The 16,991-nt window shown below is 41.5% G+C and overlaps 2 protein-coding genes across 2 annotated transcripts; both read left to right on the top strand.

Annotated features, from left to right (window-relative positions):
• The first annotated feature begins 10,103 nt into the window (after nt 1–10,103).
• On the top strand, nt 10,104–12,969 carry LOC146884700 (uncharacterized). The gene is made up of 4 exons (XM_085675981.1): nt 10,104–10,495; nt 10,587–11,517; nt 11,692–12,626; nt 12,747–12,969. The coding sequence occupies exons 1-4, from the start codon at nt 10,104–10,106 to the stop codon at nt 12,967–12,969; spliced, it is 2,481 nt and encodes an 826-aa protein (XP_085532107.1).
• A 714-nt stretch (nt 12,970–13,683) lies between these two features.
• LOC146884699 (uncharacterized) lies at nt 13,684–15,461 on the top strand. Its single transcript, XM_085675980.1, has 2 exons — nt 13,684–14,299; nt 15,250–15,461. Exons 1-2 carry the CDS (start codon nt 13,684–13,686, stop codon nt 15,459–15,461), a joined length of 828 nt encoding a protein of 275 aa, XP_085532106.1.
• Nucleotides 15,462–16,991: the final 1,530 nt, after the last annotated feature.

The following is a 16,991-nucleotide window of genomic DNA, read 5'->3' as shown; positions in this document are numbered from 1 at the left end:
AATAATATAGGGAGTGAGATAAATGAGAGTGATGACGAAAAGAATGAATGAAAAAAAAGGAGAAAGAATTAAATGAACAAATAAATTTATTCCATCTAACCTTAGAATTCGGTTCAAAAATTATAGCAAAATCAACCTCAGTGGCACACTCCATGGAATGTATAAATAAAATAAAAATAGAAGACAATAAGAGGGAGGACATGAAAGATGGTGGAGGGGACGAAATTAAATCTCCCAAAGGGTTCCTAAGCTTTCGTAATGTGTTTCCTTAACTCTATTCATATAGAAATTGGACTGGGCTTTGTTTTAAGATTTTCTATTGTTATAATTTTCTTTCTAGTAATGTAATCTCCTTCCATCATCTTCTATATACATCCAATATCTTCAAGATATATTTTTTTATGGAGATTTAAAAATATTTAAGAAGATCTGGCCAGATTCTAAAAGATTTGACAATAATTATTTTTTGATATAATTAAATAAGATAATTATTTAAAAATATCAAATAAAATATATAAAGATATATTTGCCCCAAATTATCTTATATCATAAGTATTTTTGAATTATCAAAGTCTTTTTTGTGAAAACAGATAGAGAAAACCGCAATATCCAATTTTTTTGTTTGTTCTCTCTTCTTGACTTAGCCAAATTCAGTTTGGTTCAACCAAACTTCATCACTTTTTTATGCTTTTCTTGTCTTCTTCCTACAATTGACTTGTCTTTATTTTGGCTTTGATTATTTGTTATTCTTGAATTTATTTTTAAGGTGTCATGAAACTTTAATCAATTATTTCCACACCTCCATCCAACTTAGTTGCAGCTGCACTAACACACTTTAAAATATGCAAAGAACATTTATGCAACTTAAAAGATGATTTTGACAATTTTTTTCATCTTATGCTCAATAAACTCAATTATAAAAAATCCTAATTAAAATGATTTTTTAAAGCACAAAAACTAATTAAGAATCCAAGATTAAAGGCTAAATGAGGGCATAAATATGCACTCATCAATCGCTATTTTGGTGCTTTAATTCATCCACCTCCATGCCTCCCAAACTATTCACCAAAGATAAAGATGATCCACTCAGAGTCATCCATGAGCTCCTAACAATAATGCAAGCTCACATGGAAGCTCAAGATACGCACCATCAACTCCTCCAACAAACAATGGAATCCTGCCATGATACTTTCCAGCCAACCATGGAATCACTAAAAAATCAGGTTTAATCCTAATCAATCCAACCTACCTCTACACCTTCTTCACCCTCTATAATCAACATTGTTCCTCTTGGTTCTTCACCATCAACCATTTCCCAAACCCATGGTCTCCCCTTTCCCATTCCTACCAAACCCTTTTATGGAATGTTATACTCTCTTATGGTCAATCAACCTACTCCACCACCACATAATAATTCTTCTACAACTATAACCTTTCCACATTCCACGAACACTTCTTTCGTTTCCCCACCACCTTGACCTTATCCCTCTTATACTCATTGACACCCCCTTTGTACCATAATTCTACTATACCCTTTACCTACCTATACAATAACACATCACCTCTCACTTATGAACCTCTAAAATTTCAACTAACTCCTTTTGGTGGTTCAAAACACCGAGAATGGTTTTTTTCAAGTTTAGCAATATTTTTCCCTATACTAAGTCCTTGTATAACAACGTCTTCACATGTGTTCCTTTTACATGAAAGGATATGTGATGGATGATCTCATTCCAAGCTATATGACTCAAGCCAAGAGCGAGACCACCAAGGAATATGGTGGTGCAGAAGCTATATGCAGAAGTTATGGTTCCTTTATGGCATTTGGGGTGGTGAGATGGTGGCTCCTCCTTCCAACTATGCAAGGAAAGAAGCTATGGTGGTGTTTAGTGTATTCTCAAGATAGGTTGAGCAAACTCGAGAGGAGGGTGGCTAGAGGAGATCACATGGGATGCTCTAGCCTTTTGGTCACCTAAATAAGTAGTATGACACAAATTTGGCAGCATAGCATTACTCAATTCATAGGTGAAAATACATGTGGGGAGACCTCTATTTATAGAGTAAGGTGTATCCAAAGTAGACCAAAACCCTCTAAACCCTAAAAACCCCCTCTTGGCGAAGGAGAGCATGACATGTGCCAATCTCACTTTTAGGAAAATTCTCCACTCCTAGAGTGCCATGTGGAAAGTCACTTTAGTAGAAGTTTCTCGGCTAGGATAATGACACATGACCACTAGCTTTCTAAGAAAACTCTTCACTAAAGGCTTGTCATCTGGCATCATATGTGTGGGATGTCTTCCACCAATCTAGGTTAAAAAAATAAATACCCTAGATTAACTTAAGCTAGACACAACATTGTCCTATAACTTAAGCAAGATTGTTCAAAAATCCTACACTAATTAAAATAATACAATTATTTGAAATATAACTTCAAATAAAAAACAATACTAAAGTATGATGTAATAAAATATCAATACAATTATTTGAATTTTTTGCTATTAACATTATTTTTAATTAACAATTTTAAATAAAGTTCAAAGTAAAATATAAATTTAAATAAACTTAATCTTGATAAAAATATTTAATAAAAATATTTGTATATTTAAATAAAAATTGAATTTGGTTTCAATTTGGGAATGGACAAAATTGCTAAATTTTTACAAAAATTGGGACTAAATTGAGACAAAATAAAATATGGACCAAATTGAGAATGAGAAAATGACACTTAGTGTGATAGTGACATGTGGCATTGTCACTGCCACATCATACTGTTGCTACCACGTGGTACGACGTCAGCTTGACACGTGGCAAAAATTTATTATTTTTTACATTAAAAAAAATCACGAATTCACACGTGACACCTCTTTAACGTTGTTAGTACGTACTAACAAAAATGACCTGATTGCATCAAATTTACCAAAATAGGGACCAAATTGAGACAAATAAAGAAAAAGGGACCAAATTGATATTTTCCTACGAAAATTGGACCAAAGGCATAATTTAACATATTCCTAATCTACTAGAGATACTCCATTTTGACCCAAAAGGAAAAAGCTTTGCTTCACCTTGCATAAATGATTCTAATTCTTCATGAAAGTGTTTAGCCATGCTATGGGATATGCCATCACTAATGCAGCGAAGAGTTTTTACACCGATTATTTTCGACATTGTACTTTGGTTCCCAAACTGAAGCATAACCAGGCGAGATAAAAAAATGGGATCTTTTTTATTTCAGTTTTGAATTGAAGCATAAACTTCGACATTAGGCTTCAGTTGTCTCTAAAACCAAAGCCCAAAAAATAAATAAATAAATAAAGGAATAGGCTTTGGTTATGAAAAACAACCGATGCCTATTTGACTCTATGCTTCGGTTATAAAAAACAATTGAAGCCTATTATAATATTTAAAAAATATATACATTTTTTTCATTCAGTAACTCCTAGATGAACCAGAAACAACCAATTAAAAACAAGACAAATATATTTTCATGCGATTTTCAGGCTTTTACGATATATATATAAATCAAGCATATCATCAATCTTTTTTAAGGTTCAGAAGAGGGGAATGAAAACTTGTGAACATAGTTTTGAACGAGAATTGAGTCCAACAACAATGGTTTGAATCTAAACAAATGATAAATATGGCGATAAGAACTTGTGAATGATGGAACATGTGAATGAAGAACCTCAAATGAGGAAAGCAAACGAGAGAAACCAAGAGAGAAATCAAGAAGAGAAAGTGAGAAGAGAAACTGAGAGAAAAGTGAAAACCTGGAAACGAAGTTTGTAGCTAAGGTGCAATGTTATGGTAGGGAAGTAACTTTTCTAAAAGATTTTAGGTCATATTTTTGAGTTTTAAATTCAATTGACAAGTTAGAAGCATTCTAGTCAAACATTTGAATAACCTATTAGCAAATTTCTTCAACTCTTAGACAACATCTGGTCTTCTGCAACATAAGATGAAATTAAATATTGGAACACATACAAGTTATGCAATAATGGAACAATACGACACAATATGAGTTCTTAACACAGAGGATCATTGCTTCTGTGGTTAATACCATGTTTTGTTCCCAAATGAAAAGCACTGCTATTGAAGACCAAAATATTGGAGATCCTTCAACTACTGGAGCAAAACAATGCTTCAGGGATTACCAATACTTCCATGGAAATAGGTTACGGATTCAATAAGTAATTCTTTGATTGCAGCTTTTTCTTTCGATTTTACAATGTTCTGGATCGTATTATCTCTAGTTCTAATGAATTAAATAAATGTTTATTTCGGATTACTGCATCCAATACAGTTTCCACTTGTCAAATGAAAAAGGTATTGAGTAGAAAAATGAGGATGCTAAAAAAGTATTATGTTTAATATTTTTTTTGAATATTCTTTTTATGTAAAATTAGTTTTATTACGTTAAAGTTGAAAATTAAATGCATTAAAATATTTATTTATTACTTTAAATAAAATTTAAAAAAAATGGTTTGATGTTTTAAAATATATATGATGTTTACGTACTAAAATTATATATACAGAACAATCTTTGTTTTAAATCATATGTCGACTAAATATTGTCCTACAAACCTAAAATCAAACTTTGAATGCAAGCGATAAGATTATTTGTAAACTTTATTACAGCATCTCGTCCAATCTTCTATGTTTGAACCACATAACTCGATTGTAGAAAAATATATAAAATATTTTTGTACGTTGTCACATAACAATAAAATCATATATTTGTTTTTTTACCACAATTCAATGTTCTAGGCCTAGATCCAATGTTTGAGCCAAAATTCAAGCCCAATAAACACGCAGGGCCGAAAATGCACCTCCATAGTTTCAACCAACAATCCTACAAGCTTCAAAATTTTAAATTTTTTATTTTTAATTCCAGACTGTATAACTCAGAAATTTTTAGAATAAATAATTTAAAATATAAAATTTAAATTTTGAATTTTGAATTTTATAATTTGAAATATATATATATATATATATATATATATATATATATATATATATTATAGATTATATAATTTAAAATACATTAGTACATTTCAAATTATGTGAAGCCCCTTTTGATTCTCTCTTTTCTCTTCCAATTCATACTCACTGAAAACACTCACACCAGCTTAACGTTCCTTTCTTTTCTCTCTGCACTGGTCTCCCTCCCTTCCTCAAACCAGAGTACAACATCCCTTTTCTGACCCATCCTTCTTTCTGAATTGCAGCAAACAAATCAGAAGGATCAGCCAGTACTTCCTTCCTAGCTAAACCTCCATCCTCTCAACGTAAGTAGAAATTTCTTCTCACTTCTAATCAATTTCGAATTCTGGAAGTTCTTATTGAGCTAGACCGAAATTAGGGCCCTATCCTTATTGTGTGAACCTTCATTTCAGTCTCTTAGGTTGTAATTTGGAGTGCCTCAGTGTGAGAAGCCATACATGTTAGTTGGTGATTAATTAAGGTAAAGGAAGCTAACCTCTCACTCTAATTTCGCAAAGAAATCATTGATTAAGGTTAGAATTGCATGAATTGGGTGTTGATTGATGAGTGTGAACAATTGTGTGTGGTGAATTTCGAGTTTGGCATGAACTGTGTGGTTTGCATGTGAAAACATATTGAAATTTTGATGATTTCGCCTAGGCGAGTAGCTCTCGCCTGAGCGAAAATACCAGAAATTCACCCCTGATGTTGCGCGAGGTCTCGCCTAGGCGAGCTAGTTTCACCTGAGCGAGAGTCAATTTCGTCTAGGCGAGACAGCTTAGCCTGAGCGAGAATTCGCTCAGATTTTGGGTTACTCTCTGTTTGGAGTCTCGCCTAGGCGAAAGTGACTCGCCTAAGCGAGACAACTCTCTAGCTCAAGCGAGGTCCTCTAGCTTGAGCGAGATTCACTGCAGAGTTTGAGTTCCTTCCCTGTTTTTGATTAAATGAAGTTGTGTTCAGTGAATTGGTGTGATTATGGCTTATCTGGTATGTGATTTTATGCATGATAGTCAGTGTAATGATAATTGTGTGAAATTAGTCTGTATGAGAATGTGTTGAAGTTAGGATTTCGAGGGAAATTCTAAGGAAGATGGTTTTAGTGAATGTAAGGACATGAGGACTCATATTGGTGGTATCCTGACGCTCCTAATAACCATTAAGACTCATATAGAGTATAATGAATTATGTTGGGAGGAGTAATAGGAGGTCCTAGTCTATGGACCCGATCCGTCATAGACGTGAAGGGGACTTACCTTGGGAGTAGTTGGGTGAATACCCCTTGTGCCTAAAACTCTGCAGAGTTTGGGAACCGTCACAAGTGCAAGCCACCAAGAGCTCCAATGTCACTTACATAATCCGGATATCGAGTCTAGAATGGTGATGTTGTGTTATGGTTGTGGTGAATTGGACGATTCTGATAATTGTGTGGTCGACCCTGATTGATGCTTAACTATTAAATTGCATGATTTCTTCTTATTTAAGTTAGCTTACCCTTCTTGCATATGTTTGTTCTGTGTGCCTTCTATTTTTGCAATGATAACCCTGAATGATTGGCATGAGCAGCTAAAAGTGCAGGAGTTGAGTCGTGTTTGGGGCACTTCCAATTGTGGCTTATACCCTTTCTGTAAGACCCGTAGAATTTAATTAATTAAATAAATAAATAATTAATAAATACGGGAGGGGTAATAATTATGACATTAAATTATTATTGGTATGATGTGGAAAAGTGTTAGCTTATATGGTTGAGAGCACTTTGATTGTGCGAGAGGACTTGGGTTCGAGTCCTATGTATGCTAACTTTTGATGTTATGGTTTTGTTATTTAAATTTATGAAAACATGTTCTTGTATATTATGATAACTGAATTGTGATTCCTAGCATGAAATATGGATTGGTTAAATGGTTTGATATTGATTTGGCAATTACATGGTTGTGGGTTCGAGCCTTGGAGAACTTACATTAAACTTTATATTTTTGGCATTTTGGTTTTGACGTGAATATGGAAAGGTGGGAAGGAAACCTAAGTGAGTGGGCAGCCAAAGGAGGCTGGAAGGGCAGCCATAGGGAGGGATTGAATGGCACATTATGTCTTATTCAATGCCATTTTCGTTTTAGTAATTAATCCCTTAGTTTAGGCACACTTTAAAAAGGAAAATTAGGTTAAGGGCTAAGGTTTGATAAGCTGGTAAACTATACCTAAAGAGAGAGCGAAAATCTGAGAGAATGTGAGAGGTTCTGGGTGATTTTGCGTGGCTAAATAGGGAGGAAGCAAGGAAGGTGGGTGATCAAGGGGGATCCTACAAATTGTCAAGCTTAAGCGAAGGAGAACCAGGTTAGGGGAGTTTACCGCGATTATATTGTTGTTTGGTATGAATTCTGTGAAAATAATGTTTAAGATATGCATGCACTGTGTTTATTCTGAGTTTCTGTTGAATTCTGGAAATTTTCCAGAAACCGCCTGGCGGGCTATACATAGCCGCCAGGCGGCTCATCCATTTCTGTATATTTCGCTGTGTTCCGGGTGCAGCGCCTGGCGGTGAATCCCTGTACCGCCAGACGGCTCATAGTCTGGGCCATTCTGGGTGTTTTTGGATGAACCGCCTAGCAGGATTGGTTATGATCGCCAGGCGGCGCGAGTTAAATACTCGTTTTAAGCTTTTCTTGAGTGTTTGGCGTGAATTGTTCGGAGGGAAATCAAGGGGTGGGTCTTATGAGTGGATTGGTGTAGAAGTGCTTTGATTTCGAGTGTAATTGACATGGAAATTCAATGGAACAGTGACCAAGCGTTTAGGGTTGAACAATTGGGGTTTGATGTCGTGAGGGTGATCAGTGATTGGAATGCTTGAATAATTTTAGTAGATGTGGGCGTAGGCTGCGAGGAACACGATACATAAGGGAGATGGCGCGAGAAATGATGGAGATTAATCTGGAATGAAAAGCAAGGGAGAGTGGGGCTGCGAAGGTGTGGGAATTCTGAAAATTTTACCAAAAGTTTGATGCACTGCCTGGCGGCACGGGACTAGCCGCCAGGCGCCAATACAGTGACGTGGATGCTTGTGGTTATTCTGGGCTAGGAGGGTGTTTTAGGATAATTGGTGTTTGGTCTCTCGGTAAATCAATTTCTAGTGTATCTGTGAAGGGATAGAGTATAGAGATTTCACTACGGTAATGATATTTTCCCTCTTACTATACAAGCGAACTTGGGAAGTGTATGAATTGGTTGAGATAATGTTAATAGGAAGCTTGGGAAGTATGTAGGTCACGGGATATTCTAGTACTGTTAGAGCCTTAATAACCTGTGTGTCAGTATGGAATTGGGGAAAATAAGAATGACACCTAATCATGGGTGAGTTTCTTGGCTTGTAATTATTTTATGGAGAGTTGTAGTAGAGAGGGAGAGTGGTACAGTTTCTCCTAAGTGAATAATACCATGCACTGAGCTAGGAGTATAATGGATTGAGGATGGGTGTGAGGGCAAGATGCGAAGGGTAATTGACCAAAACCAGTACTGCATAAGTACTGATACGGCGCCTGGCGACAGAGTCAGGTCCGCCAGGCGGTAGAGAGGCAACATTGGAGCTCTGGTGCAGGAGGCGCCTGACGACAGGGGGGTTTCGCCAGGCGATGGCGACGAAATTCGTGGTCTCTGGAACAGCGTCCGCCTGGCGATGGAAACAGTTCCGCCAGGCGGTAGTTGCAGAAGTTGTGATTTATGGGGCGCTTGGCGCCTGGCGGCACGTGTCCCCCGCCAGGCGGTCTGGAAGCTGGCAGCGCCTGGCGGCACGTGTCCCCCGCCAGGCGAATTATACTGTTGCAGCTTGAGTTTTGAATGTGAATTTGTGATCTACAGTGCGTCTAGTGATGCTTTAAGGGTGAGGTTGCTGGTGTTCCTTGAGTTGTGGCTCGGAACGTATCCCTTGAGTTGTGGCTCGGGATAGGGGTTAAGCACGTGGTATTCCTCGAGTTGTGACTCGGAATAGCATCTCTTGAGTTGTGGCTCGGGATGGCGGATGAACACGAGAAACCCTTGAGTTGTGGCTCGGGTTGGCGAGTGTTGCCGGTATGAGTGTGCTGGTTGTGGCCAGTACGGATGGGTCCAGATAGATTGCCCTCCTCAGTTGTTGGCTGACGAGTTTGGTAGTCTTGGGACAATACGGGCTTTGTTCGTATATGGGAACTCTACCTGGCGTTGCGGTGTATGATCCGTAGCATGTTTTCCCGCACGTGCTCTATCGGTTGTGGCCGATAGGTATGGCAGCAAGTCACCTTGAAGTAATCATCAGACGATGTAGAACACAAATAAACGTATTGGGAATCGGATTGCAGGAATAGAAATATAGGGTAATGTGGAAAGTTAAGTTAAGTGTTGTGATATGTATGCATGTTGATATATATATATATATATATATATATATATATATATATATATATATATATATGTTTATAGCTTTGTATATATGTGATTTTATCTGCTAAGCTCACCCTATCTGCGTGTGTGTGGCGATGATCGTGTACGCGGTACACGGGAGCAGATGTTGGTGATGTAGGTGGCTCTGGTGCAACTTAGTCGCGGAGAGGGGATTGGCTTGGGGAACTTTTACTTGTATTGCTTTGTTTTGGAAACTTTTGTAAACCCGGATGGGTGACTTAATAACATTGTGGTTTTAATTATGTAATGGACGTTCTAAAATTTATCTGCTCATTTAATAAAGTTTTAAACTTTCCCGCGTTTTGGGAAAATGAGGTATTATTAATCGTGCTGTCTTATTTATTCCATTTAATTATTTATAAATCCGTAATATCCTGACGGGATGTTACATTTGGTATCAGAGCAATGGTTTTCAAAATGATTTTTGGGGTCTATGGGGAGTGAGCATACCGTGTTACGTTTGTGTGACTAATTGTTTGTGTGGTTCGTTTATTTTTGGATATGAAATCCTAATATGAGCTGTATATGTGAACAGCTATAATATGTGGCGTGCACGAGCTATGGCTAACCGTAGGAGGAAGAACACAACTGGAGCTGATGACATAGCTCAGGCGATCCATCGTATGGTGGACGCGATGTAGCCCATAGCGGCGCCACCCAGAGCTGTAGTGGCACCTACCCGACCAGTATCCATGGAGGATTTCATGAAACACTGGCCGGCCAAGTTCTCTGGCAAGGCCACCCCTGATGAGGCAGATGCCTGGATGCGAGAATGCGAGAAGATCTGTAGAGTGCTGGGATGCACGGATGAGCAGAGGCTGTTGTTTGTCACATTTCTCTTGGTGGCAGACGCAGAGTATTGGTGGCAGGGGATGCAGCAGTTGATGCAGACCCGTGAGGAGCAGGTGACATGGACTGCCTTCAGGACGAGGTTCCTGGAGAAGTACTTTCCCGACAGTGCGAGACACGAGCGGGAGGCAGAGTTCCTTACTCTTCAACAGGGGACCATGACTGTGGCGGCATACATAGAGAGGTTTGAATATCTGGCGCGTTTCTACACTCCAGCAGTCACCGAGGAGTGGAGGTGTAGGAAGTTCGAGGGCGGCCTAAAACATGAGTTACGCCGTTTCCTGGTGCCGCTTCGGATTAGAGAGTTTCCAGTTTTGGTCGAGCAGGCCAAGACTGTGGAGGCAGTTGGAGACCAGGTCGAGTAGTGGAGGGAAACAGCAGAGGACTACCCCAGATGTCAGACCTCAGAGGAAACCTTATAGTAGACCGCCGACTACCTGGGGAAGATTACGGTGTTATAATTGTGGCGAGGAACACTTGAGGAAGGATTGTACTAAACCTGCCAACAGTACAGGTGGATGCAGTAGTACTGGTAGGTGCTACGTATGCCAGCAGACAGGGCACTTTGCACGTCAGTGTCCTAACAGAAGACAAGCTGGTGGTACGCCAGCTACGAGGCCAGTAGGAGATCGACCCAGAGCACCGGGGCGTGTGTTCGCCTTGACGACCACGGAGGCGAAACAGTCAGGTAACCTTTTACAGTTTCTATGTTTGTTGTGTGACCACGAGGTGGTGGTGTTGTTCGACTCGGGAGCCACTCATTCGTTTGTGTCTAATGAATGTGTGAGGAGGCTCGGGCTTACGATGCGAGAGCTGGGGTGCGAGCTTTTAGTTGCGACGCCAGCGTCTGGAGAAGTATCCACCACTTCTATGTGCGTGGGGTGCCCTATAGAGGTGGCAGGCCGTAGGTTCAGGTTGAACCTCATTTGTTTGCCGATGGAGGGTCTAGACGTGATTCTGGGCATGGATTGGTTGTCGAGTAACCATGTCGTCATTGATTACGGGCAGCGTCAGATAGTGTTTCCTGAGACGGTGGGGCTAGAACTTATCTCGTCTAATCAGGCGGTGAGGGAGATTGAGGTTGGAGCTACATGTTACATGATTGTGGCTCAAGCAGAGAAGATGAGCACGGCCGAGAAGATCAGCAGGATTCCGGTAGTAGATGAATACGCAGATGTATTTCCGGATGAGATTCCAGAACTATCGCCTAGCAGGGATGTAGATTTCTCCATTGATCTCATCCTTGGCGCTGGGCCAGTTTCTATGGCACCGTACAGAATGGCGCCCGCTGAGTTAGCCGAGTTAAAGAAACAGATTGAGGATCTGCTTGAGAAGAAGTTCATCCGACCGAGTGCATCACCTTGGGGAGCACCAGTTCTGTTAGTGAAAAAGAAAGATGGTAGCTCCCGGTTGTGTGTTGATTACCGGCAGCTGAATAAGCTAACGATAAAGAATAAGTACCCGTTGCTGAGGATTGACGATCTATTGGATCAGTTGAGGGGAGCTGCGGTGTTCTCGAAAATAGACCTGAGATCTGAGTATCATCAGATCCTTGTCAGGCCGGAGGATGTCCAGAAGACAGCTTTTCGATCACGGTATGGTCACTACGAGTATGTAGTGATGCCATTTGGGGTGACCAATGCGCCGACTATATTCATGGATTACATGAATAGGATTTTCAGGCCATATTTGGATCAGTTTGTAGTAGTGTTTATCGATGACATTCTGATCTACTCCGAGAGCAGGGAAGAACACGCAGAGCATCTGAGAGTAGTATTGGGGATTCTCAGAGAGCACCAGTTGTATGGGAAATTGTCGAAATGTGAATTCTGGTTGGAAGAGGTACAATTCCTGGGCCATGTGATCTCAGCCCAAGGAATAGCCGTTGATCCGGCAAAGATAGAGACTGTGGTGAAGTGGGAGAGGCCCCAAACAGTTTCAGAGGTGTGGAGTTTTCTGGGTCTGGCAGGGTATTATCGACGGTTTGTGGAGGGTTTCTCCAAAATGGTGAGTCCTCTTACACAGCTTACAAGAAAGGACCAGCCTTTCTCGTGGACAGACGAGTGTGAAGCTTGCTTCGAGGATATGAAGAGAAGACTGACCACCGCACCGATATTGGCAATCCCTGACACGACTAAAACATTTGAGGTGTATTGTGATGCCTCGTGTCAGGGGTTAGGTTGTGTGCTGATGCAGGATAAACGGCCTGTAGCTTATGCATCGAGACAGTTGAAGGTGCATGAGAAGAATTACCCGACACACGACTTGGAGTTAGCGGCAGTCGTGTTTGCCCTCAAGACATGGAGGCATTACCTGTATGGGGCGCATTTCCAGGTATTCAGCGATCATAAAAGCTTGAAATACTTGTTTGATCAGAAAGAGCTGAATATGAGACAGAGGCGTTGGATGGAGTATTTAAAGGACTACGACTTTGAGCTATTGTACCACCCTGGTAAAGCTAATGTCGTAGCGGATGCCTTGAGTAGGAAGAGAATTCATGTATCAGCTATGATGATTAGAGAGTTGGAGCTGATAGAACAGTTGAGGGACATGAATCTGGGGTTGGATATGGGGCCTGGACAGATACGATGCAGCATGTTGAGGATTACGAATGAGTTCCTAGATGAGCTCCGGGTGAAACAGGGTAAGGATCAGGAACTGCAGCTGATAATTGGTAAGTTGGGCACTGAGAAGAGGAAGGATTTCTGAATGGGCGGAGATGGGATTCTACGGTTCAGGGAGAGAGTGTGTGTTCCAAACAACAGGGTTCTGAGGAAGATGCTCCTAGATGAGGGGCATAAGAGTCGTCTTAGCATACATCCGGGTATGACTAAGATGTACAAGGATTTGAAAGCCTCTTTTTGGTGGACTGGTATGAAGACGGATGTGGCTGATTACGTCGCTTCTTGCTTGGTATGTCTGAAAGCAAAGATAGAACACCAGCGACCGGGTGGTATGTTAGAACCTCTGGATATTCCACAGTGGAAATGGGACAGCATTTCCATGGATTTCATCACTCACCTGCCGAGATCAGTGAGAGGGCACGACTCAATTTGGGTGATAGTAGACAGGTTGACGAAGTGTGCTCATTTTCTGCCGATTAACCAGAAGATGAATATGGATAGGCTGGCAGATTTGTATGTGCGAGAGATTGTTAGATTACATGGAGTGTCAGCGAGTATTGTGTCAGATAGAGACCCAAGGTTCACATCGAGGTTCTGGCAGTCGTTGTAGAACGCTTTGGGTACTCAGCTCAGGATGAGCTTCGCCTATCATCCTCAAACAGATGGATAGTCTGAGCGGACTATACAGTCGTTGGAGGACCTATTGAGAACCTGTGTTTTAGATCATCTGGGTACATGGAGTGATGTGTTACCGTTGGTAGAATTCACGTATAATAACAGTTATCATACCAGTATTGGAATGGCTCCCTACGAGGCCCTGTACGGTAGGAGATGTAGGACGCCATTGTGTTGGCAACAGGATGGTGAGGCAGTGGTTCTTGGACCAGAGTTCTTACAGCAGACCACCGAGAAGGTGATGGTGATTCAGGATCGGATGTGCGCGACTCAGAGCAGGCAGAAGTCGTACGCGGACAAGAGGAGGAGGCCGCTTGAGTTTGAGGCAGGGGATCACGTATTCCTCAGAGTTACCCCTACTGTAGGTATTGGCAGGGCACTTAAATCGAGGAAGTTGACACCTCGATTCATCGGACCATACCAGATCATGAGGAGGATTGGTCCTGCAGCATACGAGATGGCGTTGCCACCACACTTGGGAAACTTGCATAATGTTTTCCATGTGTCACAGTTGAGAAAATACATAGCCGATCCTACACACATTCTGGAGGATGACGATGTGCAGATATGGGAGGACTTAACCATTGGAGCCGGACCAGTGAGAATCTTGGATTCTCAAACAAAACAGCTCAGAGGGAAGGAAATCAGAACCGTGAAAGTCCTATGGGATGAGGCAACTCAAGAAATGACATGGGAGATGGACGATGTCATGAGGTGGTCCTATCCTCATCTCTTCACTGGTAAGTTCTCTTTTTCAAGGACGAAAAATTTAAGAAGGGGGGAGTATTGTAAGACCCGTAGAATTTAATTAATTAAATAAATAATTAATTAATAAATACGGGAGGGGTAATAATTATGACATTAAATTATTATTGGTATGACGTGGAAAAGTGCTAGCTCATATGGTTGAGAGCACTTTGATTGTGCGAGAGGACTTGGGTTCGAGTCCTATGTATGCTAACTTTTGATGTTATGGTTTTGTTATTTAAATTTATGAAAACATGTTCTTGTATATTATGATAATTGAATTGTGATTCCTAGCATGAAATATGGATTGGTTAAATGATTTGATATTGATTTGGCAATTACATGGTTGTGGGTTCGAGCCTTGGAGAACTTACATTAAACTTTATATTTTTGGCATTTTGGTTTTGACGTGAATATGGAAAGGTGGGAAGGAAACCTAAGTGAGTGGGCAGCCAAAGGAGGCTGGAAGGGCAGCCATAGGGAGGGATTGAATGGCACATTATGTCTTATTCAATGCCATTTTCGTTTTAGTAATTAATCCCTTAGTTTAGGCACACTTTAAAAAGGAAAATTAGGTTAAGGGCTAAGGTTTGATAAGCTGGTAAACTATACCTAAAGAGAGAGCGAAAATCTGAGAGAATGTGAGAGGTTCTGGGTGATTTTGCGTGGCTAAATAGGGAGGAAGCAAGGAAGGTGGGTGATCAAGGGGGATCCTACAAATTGTTAAGCTTAAGCGAAGGAGAACCATGTTAGGGGAGTTTACCGCGATTATATTGTTGTTTGGTATGAATTCTGTGAAAATAATGTTTAAGATATGCATGCACTGTGTTTATTCTGAGTTTCTGTTGAATTCTGGAAATTTTCCAGAAACCGCCTGGCGGGCTATACATAGCCGCCAGGCGGCTCATCCATTTCTGTATATTTCGCTGTGTTCTGGGTGCAGCGCCTGGCGGTGAATCCCTGTACCGCCAGGCGGCTCATAGTCTGGGCCATTCTGGGTGTTTTTGGATGAACCGCCTAGCGGGATTGGTTATGATCGCCAGGCGGCGCGAGTTGAATACTCGTTTTAAGCTTTTCTTGAGTGTTTGGCGTGAATTGTTCGGAGGGAAATCAAGGGGTGGGTCTTATGAGTGGATTGGTGTAGAAGTGCTTTGATTTCGAGTGTAATTGACATGGAAATTCAATGGAACAATGACCAAGCGTTTAGGGTTGAACAATTGGGGTTTGATGTCGTGAGGGTGATCAGTGATTGGGATGCTTGAATAATTTTAGTAGATGTGGGCGTAGGCTGCGAGGAACACGATACATAAGGGAGATGGCGCGAGAAATGATGGAGATTAATCTGGAATGAAAAGCAAGGGAGAGTGGGGCTGCGAAGGTGTGGGAATTCTGGAAATTTTACCAAAAGTCTGATGCACCGCCTGGCGGCACGGGACTAGCCGCCAGGCGCCAGTACAGTGACGTGGATGCTTGTGGTTATTCTGGGCTAGGAGGGTGTTTTAGGATAATTGGTGTTTGGTCTCTCGGTAAATCAATTTCTAGTGTATCTGTGAAGTGATAGAGTATAGAGATTTCACTACAGTAATGATATTTTCCCTCTTACTATACAAGCGAACTTGGGAAGTGTATGAATTGGTTGAGATAATGTTAATAGAAAGCTTGGGAAGTATGTAGGTCACGGGATATTCTAGTACTGTTAGAGCCTTAATAACCTGTGTGTCAGTATGGAATTGGGGAAAATAAGAATGACACCTAATCATGGGTGAGTTTCTTGGCTTGTAATTATTTTATGGAGAGTTGTAGTAGAGAGGGAGAGTGGTACAGTTTCTCCTAAGTGAACAATACCATGCACTGAGCTAGGAGTATAATGGATTGAGGATGGGTGTGAGGGCAGGATGCGAAGGGTAATTGACCAAAACCAGTACTGCATAAGTACTGATACGGCGCCTGGCAACAGAGTCAGGTCTGCCAGGTGGTAGAGAGGCAACAATGGAGCTCTAGTGCAGGAGGCGCCCGGCGGCAGGGGGGTTCCGCCAGGCGATGGCGACGAAATTCGTGGTCTCTGGAACAGCGTCCGCCTGGCGATGGAAACGGTTCCGCCAGGTGGTAGTTGCAGAAGTTGTGATTTATGGGGCGCTTGGCGCCTGGCGGCACGTGTCCCCCGCCAGGCGGTCTGGAAGCTGGCAGCGCCTGGCGGCACGTGTCCCCCGCCAGGCGAATTATACTGTTGCAGCTTGAGTTTTGAATGTGAATTTGTGATCTACAGTGCGTCTAGTGATGCTTTAAGGGTGAGGTTGCTGGTGTTCCTTGAGTTGTGGCTCGGAACGTATCCCTTGAGTTGTGGCTCGGGATAGGGGTTAAGCACGTGGTATTCCTCGAGTTATGGCTCGGAATAGCATCTCTTGAGTTGTGGCTCGGGATGGCGGATGAACACGAGAAACCCTTGAGTTGTGGCTCGGGTTGGCGAGTGTTGCCGGTATGAGTGTGCTGGTTGTGGCCAGTACGGATGGGTCCAGATAGATTGCCCTCCTCAGTTGTTGGCTGACGAGTTTGGTAGTCTTGGGACAATACGGGCTTTGTTCGTATATGGGAACTCTACCTGGCGTTGCGGTGTATGATCCGTAGCATGTTTTCCCGCACGTGCTCTATCGGTTGTGGCCGATAGGTGTGGCAGCAAGTCACCTT

Source organism: Vigna unguiculata, chromosome 7 (genome assembly GCF_037176805.1).
Source record: "Vigna unguiculata cultivar grain cowpea cultivar isolate G323 ecotype 2 chromosome 7, ASM3717680v1, whole genome shotgun sequence".
In the NCBI taxonomy this organism is placed as follows: Eukaryota; Viridiplantae; Streptophyta; class Magnoliopsida; order Fabales; family Fabaceae; genus Vigna; species Vigna unguiculata.
The sequence above is the reverse complement of the archived record's forward strand: the minus strand, read 5'-3'. Positions and strand labels throughout refer to the sequence as shown.